An 18,682-nucleotide genomic window follows, 5' to 3' on the forward strand; every position below is an offset into this window, starting at 1 on the left:
TCAGCTCACTACTTTCAGCAATGCGGTTATGGCAACACTGTCAACCGTGTTGTCACCCGCTAGACTTGTCTCTCCCCGCGTCCTGACAACATATCCTCACCTGACGACACCTCCAGTCTCCTGACAACACTTTCAAGTCACTGACAACACCTCCAGATTCTTGCCAACACCTATAGCACCCTGACAACGTCTTCTGTGTCCTTGTATCGTCTCCAGTGTCCTGTCAACGTCTGCACCTTCCTGAGAACGTCTCCAGTGCCCAAGCATCGTCTTAAGTGCCCTGACATTGTCTCCAGTGCCCTGACATTGTCTCCAGATCTCTGAGAACGTCTCCAGTACCCTGACAACGTCTCCAGTGCCCAAGCATCGTCTTAAGTGCCCTGACATTGTCTCTAGATCTCTGAGAACGTCTCCAGCTCCCTGACAACACCAACAGCGTCACTTAGAGCTAGTTACTCTAGTGAGGAAGGATGAGTAAGGGAGGAGGAGGGAAGATCTTCACCCCTACCAACCAGATCAGGTTGACGAACATCGCGGTGGTGCGTATGAAGAAGGGCGGCAAGAGGTTTGAGATCGCCTGCTACAAGAACAAAGTGCAGAGCTGGCGCCAGAAAATGTGAGACTGGTATTTGCTCGTACACTAGGACACTCATTCTCCCAAACTCGTCCTTACTCATACTCATATTCTGTCACTCGTACTCGCATGCTCGTATGGTATCTCGTTTTTATTTTTCAGTCGTAATCATTCATACTCGCATTCTCTCGTACTCTCACTTGTGCTGCAATTAAAAGATCTCGCGTAACCTTGAGGTGCTGTCTAGAGCTTGTTGGCAGCAGTGAGAAGTTATGGGTTAAGAGTATATTTGTAAAATATATAAATATATGCATTCATTAATGTGAAATGCTTTTCTTGCACATTCAGATATTATTTTTTTTTTACATGGCCACTAAGCAAGCCTTGTTTCAGTAGTGTCTGTAAAAAAGCTTTGGATTCAACCATAATACATTGTGATGTCATACGCCTCACAGTATATAAAAGATACATATTTCACTTACTTTTGCTGGATATGAATAGTAGTGACATCGCTGGGCTATACATGGGGTAGGGTTTTTTTTTTTTTAAATCATGCATTAGCATTTTGGGCAAACATTATCAACCAACAAAGTGTGTGTTTATCTGCCTTAAGTAATTATGAATATAAAAGGTGGCAAGCCAGGAAGACTATATCTACCTTAGGATGCATCGGGTTTTTCTGCCAGTAGACAACGTATAGCCTCCAGGCATAGGTTTTTATTTCCCCGGCTCACTTGAATATCAAGGTGTATATGGCCTTGTGCTGTAGCTGTCCCTAACCCGCTAACAACAACAAATGTGTTATCTATGTATTTTATTCACAGTATGTATGGAAACCTCCTGACCTGATGTATACACTGGAGTAATGTGCTGTTTGGATACAATATAGCATTACAGAAAGTTTGTGTAGAGTACCCAAGTAAAGTACAGTCGCGTAGAGTATCTTTTGTACCCAACTGGGGATGGACCGTCTTGGAAAATGTGCAGTGCATTTTCTGCCTTGGACTGTAATCCCATTCCTTGGGTTTAGTTATGATTTTATGAAGGCTCTCAATTTATTCATAATAAAGTTTCCAGTTTGCACTCTGATAATCAACAGTATATGCCACCAATATATTCTATAAGTACTTAGGATCATTGAACACTCAGAATGCAATTTAATTTCAATTTAAATCTGACAAAGGACAATACTCATAGAGAAATTTAAACAAATTTCTCCTTATCAGTTTTATACATTCCTGTTAGTTTATACAGTACAGTATTTAGTAAGTATTTAGGGGAGCCGGCCGGCCGAGCGGACAGCACGCTGCACTTGTGATCTTGTGGTCCTGGGTTCGATCCCGGGCGCCGGCGAGAAACAATGGGCAGAGTTTCTTTCACCCTATGCTCCTGTTACCTAGCAGTAAAATAGGTACCTAGGTGTTAGTCAGCTGTCACGAGCTGCTTCCTGGGGGATGGAGGCCTGGTCGAGGAGTGGGCCGCGGGGACACTAAAGCCCCGAAATCATCTCGAGGTAACTTCAAGATACATGTGGAGGATCATGTCATCTCATTTTGTCATGTCATAATTTTAGCATATATAATGTCGCCTGCCTCCTGTCATAGATGTTGTGCTTCAGGTCAGGGTGACAAGTATCCTGGCACCCTGCTAGTCATGTATCTTTAAACTTTTTCTAGTATACAGTAAGTATTTTTTTTAAGGTAACCATAAAATGGCTGCTTCTGTAAGTTTAGGCTTTATAGATTTTGTGTACAGTTTTTAAGCATTTTTTGCATCCATGAATTTTAACAGCCTGTTTAGGTGGTGCAGTACTTACAGTAATGAGAACAATCGTACATTGACGTAAAAGGCAGTGAGAAAGTAGAAATCGGTACTACAGTATTGAATGTTGACAAACCGGAAAAGTTTTTGTACCGACGTTGCAAAGGAAACCTAACTTAACCATCCTGGGCCTAATACATGCTATTTGAGGTCTGATATAGTAAGTTGACCAGACCACACACTAGAAGGTGAAGGGACGACGACGTTTCGGTCCGTCCTGGACCATTCTCAAGTCGACCATTCTCAAGAATCGGCTTGAGAATGGTCCAGGACGGACCGAAACGTCGTCGTCCCTTCACCTTCTAGTGTGTGGTCTGGTCAACTTACTTTAGCCATGTTATTGTGACTCATCGCCTGTCTAATATAGTATATGTATATGCTATATTATGCCTAGGAAGATTTAAGTTTGGTTTTAAGCTTTATTTTTTGGAATCTATTAAGTGAATAGTACTAAATTCTACTATATAATTGTCCATTATGTCTGTATGTATGATGGTTCACATAGTTACAAAAAGTACTATCTAAACAGGAGGATGGGTTGGAATTTAATTGTAATTCTGAAATTGCTCAAGGTAGCACAAGTTCCTCATACTACGTCCATCACATGGCTCCTCTGGTGACAGTTTACGTTCTAATACCATTACACACAGAAATCACAATAGCGTGATACATCAAATGAACAAATCCACAAGGGTAGTGATAAGGATTCGAACCTACAGTACGTCGATCCCCTCGGATGTAGGTTCGAACCCTTATCACGGCCCTTGTGGATTTGTTGTAATACCATCTCTAGATCTCTTTACATTTGCAAATTCTTTATTGTTTTTACATAATTTGTAGGGTAAATGTTGCAAGGTGTGTGTGCTGCAAGCCAGACCATTAAGAGGCGATTAGATCATTATCCTCGGTGGCTGTGATGTGTAGCAACAGTCATACAGTGACCAAAGTAGACTTCCTCCTCCCCCCTCTCACATTATTTGTTGGTTGCAGTTTGGACGTACAGGATGAGCACAGGAGGTAATAATAGGTAGCAATTGGAGCAGTGTAAGGGTTAGCAGCATAACTTTGCTCAGGCAGATTGTGGCAAGGAGAGTCGGAAATAAATTGCTTAGACATTTCTGTCCCGTCCAGGGGTTGAACCAAGGTCACTCGGTTGTGAACAGAGGATGGAGACCATTATATTGCAGGATACACATTATTTTCTTGTTTATGTAATGTGCAAAGATGTGTTATATCATTTGAAGGTAGAAAAAGTGGCAATAAATTTAGAAATTAAATGCAGGTAGAACTGGAATTCTCTGAACCGAGAAAGGTCTGGTTGTAATTATTGTAGTATGGACAAGTAAAACTGCATAATGCATGTCTATTTGGCAACCTAAATCCAACATTTTGTATGGCTTGTAGGCACATACCACATATATTCTGTGGTATGTGGTATGATAGTATACAGTTAGCCAGTAATCAAATTTTCTGCTGGAGAGAGTGAAGCTAGATTTAGAATGAGGAAATATTAAGGCTGTGTGATACGATCGATTCCACATCCCTCGACATCTCGGGCACAGGCACTACTAGGATGTAATGTCTCAATATTTTCTCAGATACATTGCATTACATTGCATCTCAGATACATTGAATGCAACTCACATTGCATTCTTATGAGTTGTGTTAGATTTTAAACTGTCGAGGTGACATGGAGGCAGTGAAATTTGAGCAAGACAATTAATTATAATAACAAATCTGAGGAAGCACTAACTTTGTACTTAATCTGCAGAGAGAAGGACATTGATGAAGTGCTGCAGAGCGAGACGGTCTTCACTAACGTGTCCAAGGGCCAGGTGGCCAAGAAGGAGGAGCTTATCAAGTGCTTCAGTTCTGAGGATCAGAAAAAGGTTAGTGCAACTGTTGTGTATGTAAGTTTAGCGCCGTGTTTGTTATGACTTGCCTTAATTGGGGACCAGAAACCTGTTTTGACTTATCGAGGGTCTCCCCATCCCCTCCTCCCCTCTCCTTTCCCTAGACCAACCACAGATCTTTCTCAGGATGCCACCCATAAGTTTCCTAACTCACAGGTAACCTTTTACTGCCAGGCTTATCTCATCCTGACAGAGTAAAAGAGACAAATGTATGTGTATGCATGTGTGTATATATGTATATGCAGCCCGTCCTCCAAAAATGGGGTGGTAAATGTAAGGAGACAAATAAGTGTAATTATGTACTATTCATAGCAGTTAGGAATTGTACTTATTTTCACTTAGTATTAAATCGTACTGTCAGATATATTGTGAATATTTGAGTTTACCTGAAAAACTGAATAGAAAACCACAACCTCATCTAACCGTCTTAGTTTTTGAAGATAATAATTTTATTGCTTCTTAATTATAATTAGTACTTAACCTATAGCTATATTGATATTACAGTTTTATAAAACTAATAAAACAAAACTAAAATATATCAATAAATTGTAAAGTAACTCAGGATATTTTAAAATTTTGTATAAAACCTTTATTGTTTAATAAACCTGAAAAAAAATTCCTGATATTTAAAAGTTGTGTATAACAATTTGAAATTGAAAACTTCATCCTAAAATTCTGAGTGTCTTAACAGAAAATGAGGAGAATTAAATCGGGGGAGGGAGTTGGGTAAATGTAACAGCCCCATAAGTGCAATTCTGCACTGTTTATGACAGTAAGAAAATGTACTTATTACACTTAGTATTAAATCGTACTGTCAATTCGGAGGATGGGTTGCTATATGTATGTATATGTGTGTGTGTGTATAAAGTATATGTGGAAGCTGATCAGAATTCCATTTCACCTTTGTAAATGTACGTTAATGACACTGTGTAAAAGACACATCAAGCACTTAATGTAGGGCATACGTAAATCTGTGTATTTATGTATTTACGTATATAGCTTAGCCTAGCATTTTAAAAGCACTACAATCATCTTCTGTGGTTGATTGTTCAATAAATCCCTGAACTATATGTTTAACAAATCTCTAACCCTTTCCATGGAGGACAGAAGAAAATGTGTGTATGCTGGTTAGCATTGTTAATGTGTGACCACGTCTGTGGTAGAAAATAATAATAAAAAAAAAATGCCAGGCTGAGAGGAAATGTTGCTCAAATGCTTGTCCTGCTGCAGGATATGAACCCAGGACCTTTTGGCTGTAACGTGATTGCACTTGCCATTGCTCCACAGGACCCATTATGTATATGTTGCACCATGTTAGAAATTTTGATGTTAAAATATGGTATGAATATGATAAAAAAAAATCTATGTGAAGACATTATTTAAAGATGCCGGCTTAGTGGGTCCCTCCTGATAATGAGCTAACCTTACCTTGCCTGGTTGGAGAAAAGGTTTGTGTTTCATGTATCCAAAAGTATGTTAATATTTGAATATCTGTATATGAAATATTCCTTTTTTTTCAGATATGTCTCGAGATTTTGGAGAAGGGCGAGTTGCAAGTGTCTGACAAAGAGCGACATGCAAACCAAGAAGCTTCTCTTAAGGAAGTTGCTTCAATTGTGTCAGGTATGATGTCTTTGTGCTATGTATTTATTACCCTTGTACTGTATTTATTGCCTGTATACTTGTATTTATTGAGGGCCATTGTCTTTGGTATTTGCTATTCCGGTGGGGACTGTGCCTTACCTTACCTTGAGGTTACCTTGAGGTGCTTCCGGGGCTTAGCGTCCCCGCGGCCCGGTCGTCGACCAGGCCTCCTGGTTGTTGGACTGATCAACCAGGCTGTTGGACGCGGCTGCTCGCAGCCTGACGCACGAGTCACAGCCTGGTTGATCAGGTATCCTTTGGAGGTGCTTATCCAGTTCTCTCTTGAACACTGTGAGGGGTCGGCCAGTTATGCCCCTTATGTGTAGTGGAAGCGATAGTGAAGTGCGGTACAGGTGTTGCCATATGGCAGTCAGGTGTAATTGTTTTTAGGTATTTTTCTAATTGTTAGGTACAGTATTTCCTTGTTTTTAACTATATTTCTTGTTCAGATTACCTATTAATGAATTACTCTTAATAATTAATAGAGAAAATTAATAGAAGCCATGAAGAGGATTCAAAACCCCTCCCTTGGTACTAGCAAGCAAAACACCCTAGACCACTTCACTATGACATTGTTAAAAGCAATGCAACCTTGGGGTTCCACTGAATTCACTAGGGGTCCTGAGGCTTCCAACTGTAGCCCAATCAGATTTTCACGCATTCACAGAATCTAGGGTGTTTGCTTGGAGGGTTCCAAAGAGTTTGAATCGTCCTGATGGCTCCTACTGATTTTCTTGTTGATACATCACATTGATGTGACTTCATTGTGTAATAATAATAATAATAATAATAATTAATAATAATAATAATGTCTATTGCAGACTCGTGTTGTTTAAACGTACATTGGTACTTCAGTGTACATAACATTGTTAGTGCCACTGGTGTGTACGTGTCAATGCAGGTGCCAATAGTTATTAGTATATAATATGCGTGGTGGTACCAGTGTGTACACAACCTGACAATGATGGTGCCATGTTGGATCAATATCCACATTTTATGTTTGTAATCACAAAAGCACTGACATGCTTTGCCTCTGGATTCTCCCTCTTGCATTTTGCTTTCTATGACAACTTTGTTGTTCTGGGATATTTTCAAACAAATTTGAGGTACTGTATCGGTAAGTGCTGCGTAATTAGTTGGTAAAAGTGTACACGGGGCCACACACTTCGTTAGTGAAAATAAATTCTCTCGCAAGTGTCATCTAACGAATTACTGTGTATTGCACTGAAGGATTGTAATTATATTGCTGGATCAAGAGTGTGTGTATGAAGCAAGAACCTTGATTTTAAATTGTACTAATCTGGAGTTTGGTTTACTCACACAGCACAACTGTGCCATAAACCTTGAACTACTAAGCTATTTAAAGGTCCTACATTGCGATGCACACGGGAAAAAAATAAAGGTATTGATCTTCCATAAGGATCACTCGCGTATTGTGATCTGAGCACAGGAGAAAGTTCCCGATAACGATTGAGTAGCGTAAGGGTTAAATACTCAATGCATATCATACAGAAGTAGATGCTCTCGTACTCGCCTGTCTACAGGTTTACCTGCATTGATGATACACATTCTGGGGAAGCTTCTGTTCCTAGACACTTGTGGCTGCTCATTTAAAATCACAAGGCCCGTTACACAGAGCATGTTTGTTTAAATTGTTGGTTAATAATGATAGGTATAATTTTGATGCCAGTAAACCAACTATACCAACTTTTACCTACTATACATTATGCAAATGCAGCAGATTGTGGTGTTTATTTTACCTTGCCCCTTATTGTGCGTTGGTTGCGAGGATCAAAGTCCTTGTGGCCCGGTCTCTGACCAGGCCTCCTGGTTGGCAGTCTGGTCGACCAGGCTGTTTGGTGGGAAGAATATTGCCATTCTGTTCTAGCATGACTGTAATGAAATCACCCTCAAGAAGGTTGTGTGCTCGATAACCCACTGTACTATTGTGTGTAACAGATCTCAAACCCTATCTATGCAAGTCAAACTAAAATGCTAAAATGTACATATGCTGATTAGCATTGCAAAAGGACTACATGGACCTAAGAGCCGCAGCTCACCCTCCCCCCCCCCCCCCCCCTTCCCATATAAATACAGTGGCACACTAAATAATGGTGTGGCACTGTATTCATGGCAATTAAGAATAAATGAAAAGCATGCGACACTCCAGTATTGCCGGTAATATCTTGAGGTTATCTTAGATTATTTCGGGCCTTAGTGTCACCGCTGCCCGGTCCTCGTCCACCCCCAGGAAGCAGCCCGTAGCAGCTGTCTAACTCCCAGGTACCTATTTACTGCTAGGTAACAGGGGCATCAGGGTAGAAAGAAACATTTTGCCCATTTGTCTCTGCCTCCACCGGGAATAGAACCCGGAACCTTAGGACTACGAATCCGAAGCGCTGTCCACCTGTCGGGCGCGTATGTTATGAACTCTCTTGAGTCGTCATTCAGTTAATGTCATTTGCCAAGATGTGCCGAGGGGAATATGTATGAAGGAGCACTTGGTCTAAGTTACAACCCGGGTTAAAATATGTAGATGGAAATATTTTCTGGCTATTACCATGTATTCAATTTTTTTTTTATATTTGTCTGCTATTTACATATTTTCTTTTTTTCCAGACAAGTGTATAAACCCTGAGACTCAGACCCCATACACTGTTTCCATGATCGAGAGTGCCATGAAAGATATCCATTTCTCGCTGAACCCCAAGCGCAACAACAAGCAGCAGGCCCTTGACGTTATTAAGCAGCTGGCTGGGGTATGTGGAGATGTTAGATTAGTCATTAATATTTAGAATGTGGTCAATTTGACTGGTGTCCGTTTAGATTGTACTGTAATGTGTAGGGGTGTCGCAAATTGAGAGGAACTCGATGACAAAAATTTCTTGTATATTTCTGGTTTTGTGGTGTTTAAAAGTATGGCATAAATTTATATTTTAATTTTGGGGAAAATTGCCATTATCTGGTTTCCCAATACAAGTTATTATATTGGTGTTCAGATCGACTTTGAAAATGTAAATGAGGCTTTTTCAGATGCCGATGGTGGGTGTGTGTGTAATTACCTAAGTGTAATTACCTAAGTGTAGTTACAGGATGAGAGCTACGCTCGTGGTGTCCCGTCTTCCCAGCACTCTTTGTCATATAACGCTTTGAAACTACTGACGGTCTTGGCCTCCACCACCTTCTCCCCTAACTTGTTCCAACCGTCTACCACTCTGTTTGCGAAAGTGAATTTTCTTATATTTCTTCGGCATCTGTGTTTAGCTAGTTTATATCTATGACCTCTTGTTCTTAACGTTCCAGGTCTCAAGAAATCTTCCCTATCGATTTTATCAATTCCTGTTACTATTTTGTATGTAGTGATCATATCACCTCTTTTTCTTCTGTCTTCTAGTTTTGGCATATTTAATGCCTCTAACCTCTCCTCGTAGCTCTTGCCCTTCAGTTCTGGGAGCCACTTAGTAGCATGTCTTTGCACCTTTTCCAGTTTGTTGATGTGCTTCTTAAGATATGGGCACCACACAACTGCTGCATATTCTAGCTTTGGCCTAACAAAAGTCGTGAACAATTTCTTTAGTATATCGCCATCCATGTATTTAAAAGCAATTCTGAAGTTAGAAAGCGTGGCATAGGCTCCTCGCACAATATTCTTTATGTGGTCCTCAGGTGATAGTTTTCTATCTAGAACCACCCCTAGATCTTTCTTTATCAGAATTCTTTAAAGATTTCTCACATAATATATAGGTTGAGTGGGGTCTATGTTCTCCTGTTCCACATTCCATAACATCGCATTTATTAACACTTTCGCGCTTTAGATTAGAGATAACTCGTCGCCGTTTTTTCTTACTATTCCGCATAACAGCCTACTTTTCTCGTCCATCGAAAAAATATTTCTATAAATTCCATTTTTTAACCGAAATGGATGGGGATACTTTTGTTTTGTAGGGAATTTATTTGCGAATTTTTTGGTACCAGAATGAATATTATATCACAAACTTCTATGAGTAAAAAAAGAAATACACAAAGTATGTTTGGGGGTGTGGCGAGCGTGTGGCAGTGGGTTCCCTTTAGCCGTTGATATATCCAACACGTGGGAAATATTTGTATGTGTTATGTATATGTCTGTGTAGGGAATTTTACTGCGATCACTGTCATACAAATTATAAAATGTTTCAACAAGTATAAACATGACAAACATCAAACGAACGAAAACAATGCGTTCGTTTCTGCCGCGAACGCATACTGAGCGACGTGGTTCTATATTTGGCGCTTCTCTTACACATGCTTTGTACAAATGTTATACAGTTCATCTTATAGAAAATTTTATTGCGAACACATTGGTATAAAAAAGAAATACGTACATAGAAAAGTAGGGTCAGGAAACGTATAAACTTTCCAAGCATGATTTCCCCCCTGTGTTTTCGCCAGTGCGCTCGCGGCTAACTACTCTCCACTTCACACACTCTTGCGGGTGGGCAATTACCTATATTAAACATTCATATGCATATGTCCGTGTAGAGAATTTTATTGCGATTCCAATGATACCAAAATTAGCGATGTAGGACAACTGTAGACTTCGCAACCATTAAGAGAGTGGAAACATTTTGTTGCTGTTTGGCGCTCTCGGCGAGTGATCTGCATAGTTTTTTATTTGGTGTTGATACTCCTTATGCTTGGGCGGCATTTTATAGGTATGCTCTTATAGACAATTTCATTGCGAATACAGTGATACCAAATTTAAATACGGGCGCCTTCAATTATTGTCAGGACAGTCAAGAGTGTACACTTTTTCGGTCTTACCGCGTAGGCGCGCGAAGTGCCGAAAGCATCTGGGGTATTGTTTTTTTTTGAGCGCCGAGAGCGCGAAAGTGTTAACATTAAATTCCATTTGCCAAGTGGCGCTCCATGTACTTATTTTGTCCAGGTCATCTTGAAGGGCATGACAATCATCTAAGTTTCTTATCCTTCCTATTATCTTAGCATCATCAGCAAACATGTTCATATAATTCTGTATACCAACTGGTAGATCATTTATGTAGACAATAAACATCACTGGTGCAAGAACTGAACCCTGTGGTACTCCACTTGTGACATTTCTCCATTCCGATACATTGCCTCTGATCACAGCCCTCATTTTTCTATCAGTCAGAAAATTTTTCATCCATGTTAGAAGCGTACCTGTCACTCCTCCAATATTTTCCAATTTCCAGAACAACCTCTTATGTGGAACTAGGTCGAAAGCCTTTTTTTTAGGTCCAGATAGATGCAGTCAACCCAACCATCTCTTTCCTGTAATATCTCTGTTGCTCGATCATAGAAACTGAGTAAATTTGATGCACAGGATCTTCCAGATCGAAAACCATACTGTCTGTCTGATATTATATCATTTCTCTCCAGGTGTTCTACCCATTTAGTTTTAATTATTTTTTCCAATATTTTGACTATTACACTTGTCAATGATACCGGTCTATAATTAAGGGGGTCTTCCCTGCTTCCACTTTTGTAGATTGGCACTATGTTAGCCTTTTTCCACACATCAGCTACAACTCCTGTATACAGGGATGCCTGAAAAATCAGTTGAAGAGGAATGCTGAGCTCGGGTGCACATTCTCTCAGAACCCATGGTGAAACTCCATCTGGACCAACTGCTTTGTTCTTATTTAGCTCCTTGAGCATTTTTTCCACTTCGTCTCTAGACACCTCTATGTGCTCTATGTTGTTCTCTGGAATTCTTATTGTATCTGGTTCCCTGAAGATTTCATTTTGTACAAACACACTTTGGAACTTTTCGTTTAATGTTTAACACATTTCCTTTTCATTTTCCGTGAATCTATTTCCCATATTCAACCTTTGAATATTATGTACAACTAAAATATGTAGTCTGGCCTCCTGAATGATGTCGTGACTGGATGCATAAATACATCTCCATTCTATGAGAGCTTTGCCTCTATAAACACGTTTATTATGGTCTTGATTATGCCACCGCTCGGCCACCTTGAGGTGATCAAGACTGATGTTGACCCCCGGCTAGACACGGGCATCAGGGCACACCAGTGTTCAGCGGCTCCGTTCTTGGGGAACTTTTGAAGGTTAAGGTACGTTTGATATTACTGGAAATGGCAGCATTGGCCATCTCATGGTTGATGGCTTATTCCTTGGAGACCACAGAACGTTAAGGTTTGATATTAATGTAAACAACGTAGCCGTGGAGAGGTGGAGGGGGGGGGGGACCTGCTGCATGGGTGACAGCTTCTCCCCCCGTATCAACCTACCCTGGCTTTGCACCCTGGAGAGGCCACTCCAGACCGAGATCCAGAGCGTAACTCCATAGTCTCCCGAGACTGATGGATGCCTACTAAGCCGTCAGCATGTGATAATGGCATTTTGAGCTGATTGAGAGAGATTGTTTTGATGGCAGGATAATGTATCTTTCTAGATGTTTATGCCTTTTATCATACAGTCTTAGGCCCACATAGTATCACTTGACAACATAAGAGAACACAAAAGGAAAATATAACCCCCTTATATCTTATTAAAAAAATGTGCAAGATGCATTAATTATGAAAAACATACCTTGTAATTTTTATTTTGGTTTGTATTTGATGTATTTTGTTTCAGTGTGATACAAGAGTATTGTATATACAAAGTGTTTCTTGGATTTTTTGTTCTATCCACTGGCAGACATTAGTGATCTTTAAGTAGCGAATATATAGTGGCTTTACCCAAGTCACTAATCGTGCATTTCGAGTAGTAAACACACGATATATACTGTTGCAAATGTTTGAAAAAGTTATTCTGTATATTGAAACTTAAATATTTTGAATGCTTTCAGGTAATTCCCATTCAGCGGGCCCAGATGAAGGTGCGGATGACAATCCCGGGGAAAGAGGCAAAGAAGCTGAAGGAGAAAGTGATAACGATGGTGTCGGTGGAGAGCGAGTCGTTTGACCCAGATCTAAATATTGTAAGTGTGAAGGCGAAGTACTCACCTAGTTGTACTCACCTAGTTGTACTCACCTAGTTGTGTTTGCGGGGGTTGAGCTCTGGCTCTTTGGTCCCGCCTCTCAACCGTCAATCAACAGGTGTACAGATTCCTGAGCCTATCGGGCTCTGTCATATCTACACTTGAAACTGTGTATGGAGTCAGCCTCCACCACATCACCCCCTAATGCATTCCATTTGTCAACCACTCTGACACTAAAAAAGTTCTTTCTAATATCTCTGTGGCTCATTTGGGCACTCAGTTTCCACCTGTGTCCCCTTGTGCGTGTTCCCCTTGTGTTAAATAGACTGTCTTTATCTACCCTATCAATCCCCTTCAGAATCTTGAATGTGGTGATCATGTCCCCCCCTAACTCTTCTGTCTTCCAGCGAAGTGAGGTTTAATTCCCGTAGTCTCTCCTCGTAGCTCATACCTCTCAGCTCGGGTACTAGTCTGGTGGCAAACCTTTGAACCTTTTCCAGTTTAGTCTTATCCAGTTTTAGTGAAGTGTTGTTGTATTTAGGTATTCTATGTCAAATCTGTTTTGATACGGTGAAGGGTGTATGGGTGTTAGAAAGAAGATGAATATTGTTTACCAAATTATATGCCTTGTAGAATCAAAGAAAATGTATAATAGACAAATTTAACGCTTTCTTTCGCCGGGCGAGCGAGCACCATGCCATCCCAAGGTGCGCCTAGCATTCCACAGGAGCGCGTGGTAATACTGAAAAGTGTATACTCTTTTCAACTTTGTCATTTCAATTCTCATCCAAGGTTTTTCAATTTGGTATCAATGTGTTTGCAATAGAATTCTCTACGAGACTAAAGGCATATGAAGTCCAAAAGCCCGGCGTATGATCCACAACAGAGAAAGTGAGAGCGTGTTACCCTGGAGCGCTTAAGAACAATAAAATGTGTGTACTCTTTAAATCTGTTCTCAATTCTCGTCCTAGGTCTTTCATTTTGGTCAATGTGTTTGCAATAGAATTCCCTACAGGAGTATATGCACATAATGTCAAAAACCGCGGCGCGTTCCACCCGCCAACAAGATGAATGCGGGCCGTGGTTACCTACAAGAGAGGGTTACCTGCAAAAAAGCGCCGCGCCACCCCAAGGCGGGCCTGGCATTCCATTAGAGAGCGTGGTAATTCTGAAAAGTGTATACTCTTTTCAACTTTGTCATCTTAATTCTCGTCCTAGGGTTTTCAATTTGGTATCAATGTGTTGGCAATAGAATTCTCTACAGGACTAAAGGCATATAAAGTCCAAAAGCCCGGCATACCACCCACAGCGAACAGAGAAAGTGAGCGCTCATCAAGAGCAATAAAATGTGTACTGTATACTCTTCAAATTTGTTACCTCAATTCTTGTCCTAGGTCTTTCATTTTGGTATCAATGTATTTGCATTGAAATTCCCTACATGAGTATATGCATATAATGTCCAAAACCATGGTGTACCCCTCCCGCAGCCAAGTGCGAAAGCAGGCCAAATTTTTTTTATTTTCGACACCATTGTGCGTCGTCAACGAGCAAAAGTGTTAAGTTACGTAGCTCGTGTTTTTGGTTGTCATAGTTTACAATGAACGTCAATTTTTGAATTGAACGTTACAATTGAGAGAATCTTTAAAAGGTACCAGACTCGCTGTGAAGGGGGTATGGTTAAATATCCCCTTCACAGCGGGGTATGGTTTGACAGCTCGTTTTCTGTGGTCTAATTGAGTATACTGCGAGATAATGATGTAATATGTTGGGCTTGGCTGGGTTAGGTTAGGCTGGGCTGTTTACAACATGACTTGTATCTGCTGTGAATAAGTACTGCCGTCCACTAAATTTATTAATCTGCTTTCCAGGTGGGCTTCATTGATCCTGGTCATTTCCGTACCATTGAAGAAATCCTCTCCGGTCAGTCGAAAGGTCGAGCCAAGATTGAAGTTTTGAGCCTGAAAAATGTCACTGATACTGGAGATGTGGCCTTAACATAGTCCTGTGAGAGAGGCTACACGTGCCTCCATCCATACCCCTTGTTTACATACGTGAACAGGTTATTTACACACACCCTCTCCAGGGCCTGGATGTGCAACTATCCGATTTGAATTTACGAAGTTTTCTCCTTCTATTTGCAAACCTGTATGAGATCGGCTTTCTGAGAAAACAATTAAAACCTAATATACAGAGGCATCTTATTTCTTTGTGCATCTTAACCAGCTTGATAAGTAGGCATGTTACCATGGAAAGATTCATAGGTAATGAATACATTTGTTCTGGACAACTTGTGATATAAGCTTTAAGAAATAGTTTACTCGTATTAGTAAGCTGGAAAGCTCGTATTAAAGGTATATTTTTATATAGCCAGAATGGTTATCTAAAATGTTGCTTGGCTGGCAAAAGAAAAATCATTTTTGTTATCTTACGTAGAGGTGATGTGTGTATTTTACCCGAGTTAAGCTGCCAAACTTTAGTCTCTAGATTTTATTTTGACATTTTCTGTAGATGTTATGAGATTAGCAGTAATTTAATGATTTATCCAAAGTTGTATGCATTGTATTTGTTATTTTTTGAAGCAGTTGGAACATGTCCCAGTGTGTGTGTGTTGTGTGTGGCTGATATTATCTCCCATATCCACAGGTATATTTGTACCCTGTGGGCCAGTCCCATCTGTAAAAGTTGTCCCCACTTGTTAATGAACATCTACCATTGTTAGGTTTTAGGATGAAAATGCTGGGATTGTCTGCATTTTTAACATTCTTCTGAAGAGTTGTTCATGTGGGTTTAATTAATTTGTAAACAGTATTGCTTTCACTGTCAAACATTAACATACATGAAAAGAATTCATCAGAATTCTTTGCATGTATGTTAATGTTTCTCAATTGCCGTCCGATTGAGATGGCGATTGAGAATCAAGATTTGAGAATGTTTCTTAATCGAGGTCTGTCCTTGACCATTTTCAAGTCGATTGAGAATGGTCCAGGACGGACCGAAACGTTGTCGTCCCTTCATTTTCTAGTGTGTGGTCTGGTCAACATACTTCAGCCACGTTATTGTGACTCGTCGTCTGTAATTCATCAGAAAATGCACACAACGGGTCATGTAAAACGTATGAGGGAGGGATGGAGAAACTAACGGGAAATGGGGCATTGCGAGTGTGTGTTTGTGAGGGGGCAAAGCACGAGTGACTATCTTCTTCCCGAAATGGACCATAATTGGTAGACATTTGCAACTGTGTATTTCCCATATGGAAAAACGAAGTGGATGATCTCGGCAATCTAGACTAGGTTACTAAAATTCATTTATTTTTATGGGTTTGGGCAGCATTTTGAAGCACTGTGTTATAGTGTTGTTGTAATTTTTTTTTATAATTGCAGCTGACATCAATTTCAAATTTGTGACACTGGTTAAGTAGATTATATCATTTGTTTATTGAATGTTGTACTTTTCAGTCTGTTAACAGAAGCTAGTTAATTATGAGTGATGAATTGTGTCTATTTTACCTTCAGTTTATCTATCTACCCATGGCATTCAGTATAAATTTAAGTTCATTGTTGTAATAAGTGTTGGCCATTTTTGGACGTTATTTAAAGTCTTGGTTTTTGACGACTAAGCACTTTAACCCTTCTGCTGCACGAGTCATATTGGAGTGACTGCAGCATATCTGACCAACCTGTGTCAGTCATCTTGGGATGATTTAACATACCCCTGTAAGATTTAAAACTCCAGGGGGCGCACATCGGCTATCTCGGGCCTCCAGTAAACGGACACCATTTTGAAGAAAAAATTGTGGACACCTCTCCTAGGTGAGAAGGTTTCAGTACTGCAGTGAGTGAGCAACCAAGGATAGTGCATGCAGCACGAGCTAATAGCACCACTGTTTAGCTAGTGTCCACAGCATCACTTAAAAATGACGAACTATGTAAGTAAATGCTATTCATTTGTAAAGATCCTGACTGCTATAAGAGACGTACAATGTTCAAATATCTGTGAACACTATGCTGTTTATGATCACATCACGATATCACAGCCTTCATTGTTGCTAGGTGCATCTAAGTGCCTTGAGACGACAGCTCATATTCCTTTAAGAAATAAAATTATGGGAAATTAATTGTCAATATTTTGTGACCAGGATTCTGATAGCATTGAGCCTAGTATTAGTGATATGTGTGCAGTATGTTGAGGAATTTTGCTAAGTCAGGTGGCATTGTCAGCCGAGTAACAGGTGGTCTCGCAATACAGTTTGGACTTGCCAGAACAACTTCAGTCTCCGTGGTGTAGTGGTAAGACACTCGCCTGGCGTTCCGCGAGCGCTATGTCATGGGTTCGTATCCTGGCCGGGGAGGATTTACTGGGCGCAATTCCTTAACTGTAGCCTCTGTTTAACGCAACAGTAAAATGTGTACTTGGATGAAAAAACGATTCTTCGCGGCAGGGGATCGTATTCCAGGGACCATAGGATTAAGGACTTGCCCGAAACGCTACGCGTACTAGTGGCTGTACAAGAATGTAACAACTCTTGTATATATCTCAAAAAAAAAAACTTAGTGGCTTGTTATGGTGCAAGGGAAATGCAGGTGGTTTTGTATATGTGTATAGTGTAATAACAACCAAAACAGTACGTTTTATTGATCAAAAGATATAATATTCAATTCAAATCAGTAACATGAATATCTCTTATCATTTTACATATTCTATGATGCAAATAATAATATTGACAGCCCAATACAACATTGCACTTGGATAAAACCACGGAAAAACATTTAAGATATGAAAAATGTATTAAACATTCAATACATTCTGTTAGAACTTAGTTCACAAATGCAGGACTGGGCTCTGCTCTGATAACCGGTTAAAAAGATTATTACACTCCCAGAAATGCTTAGTGGTTCCTAATGGTGCACGAAAATGTAGTTGATGTGAGTTACGTATATAAATAGTGTCTATGCAGTGTAATAATGGCAAAAACAGTTTTATTGTTCTAAGAATATATTAATTTTCAGTAATATGCACACACCATATTTTTGAGTTTGGCGACGTTCCACACATTTTATTATATAAACTTAAATACACAGAATTGAATAATATTACTGCATAGTAGAGAGAACAGACCAATCAGAGACATTGAAATAAATAACATCTTCGCAGCAACTCCCACCCCAGGGCAGACCACAGCGGGGCAACTGCTGCTGCTGTTGCTGCTGCTGTTTTAGAGTCAGCTCCTCGGAACAAAAGTGCCAAGTAGCACGGGCTAAGGTGAGCCCTTGCTAGACTTTCCTCGCTCCATCACGGTCAAAGTATATCGGATACATTCTCCCCGTTTGTGATCAGGGAACACATTTTAACAATATTAAAAATAATTTTTTTCCATATGTACTGTGGAGTTGTTAATGAATAACAGGTGTGCAGGCCTAAGGGTTAAGGTGTGTTGTTGACATTTGAGCTTATTAAAGTTTGTTTCAAAGAGGTTATTAAAATCCTGAATATATTTCCAAAATTTAATTATCCTTATTTATTCGTAAAGCTTCATATGGTATTAGGCAAATGTATACAGTATATGAATGGAAATAATGCATTTTGAAATTATGTGCTGTATTGTAATTGTTTTCTCTATCAGAAAAACAATGTGCATACCTTAATAATTTGTTTTGTTGGGGACAGGAAACCTGTGTGTGTGTGTGTGTGTGTATATATATATATATATATATATATATATTAGGCTTGTATTGCAGTCCCCTAAAGGTTGGACTACAAGGGCTTGAT

The 18,682-nt window shown here is 39.9% G+C and overlaps 1 protein-coding gene across 2 annotated transcripts; it reads left to right on the forward strand.

Moving 5' to 3' along the window:
* Window positions 1-28: 28 nt before the first annotated feature.
* On the forward strand, window positions 29-18,408 carry Sbds (SBDS ribosome maturation factor). Of its 2 annotated transcripts, XR_011222183.1 has the most exons (7): window positions 29-616; window positions 4,167-4,284; window positions 5,829-5,931; window positions 8,572-8,711; window positions 12,785-12,916; window positions 14,785-17,185; window positions 17,468-18,408. XR_011222183.1 is itself a non-coding variant. In XM_045762303.2 (6 exons), exons 1-6 carry the CDS (start codon window positions 471-473, stop codon window positions 14,914-14,916), a joined length of 771 nt encoding a protein of 256 aa, XP_045618259.1. In that variant the 5' UTR covers window positions 29-470; the 3' UTR covers window positions 14,917-18,408. The 2 variants fall into 2 exon arrangements, 1 of the variants encoding a protein (XP_045618259.1); XM_045762303.2 differs by having other exon boundaries at window positions 14,785-18,408.
* The last annotated feature ends 274 nt before the right edge of the window (window positions 18,409-18,682 follow it).

Source organism: Procambarus clarkii, chromosome 46, assembly GCF_040958095.1.
Source record: "Procambarus clarkii isolate CNS0578487 chromosome 46, FALCON_Pclarkii_2.0, whole genome shotgun sequence".
Lineage (NCBI taxonomy): Eukaryota > Metazoa > Arthropoda > Malacostraca > Decapoda > Cambaridae > Procambarus > Procambarus clarkii.

Bases quoted from the DNA above. Each gene is read 5' to 3' on its own strand.
- Sbds (XM_045762303.2), top strand. From the start codon at position 471: ATGAGTAAGGGAGGAGGAGGGAAGATCTTCACCCCTACCAACCAGATC. The intron at 4,285-5,828 runs GTTAGTGCAACT...CTTTTTTTTCAG, and splicing joins GTTCTGAGGATCAGAAAAAG to ATATGTCTCGAGATTTTGGA. The intron at 5,932-8,571 runs GTATGATGTCTT...CTTTTTTTCCAG, and splicing joins AGTTGCTTCAATTGTGTCAG to ACAAGTGTATAAACCCTGAG.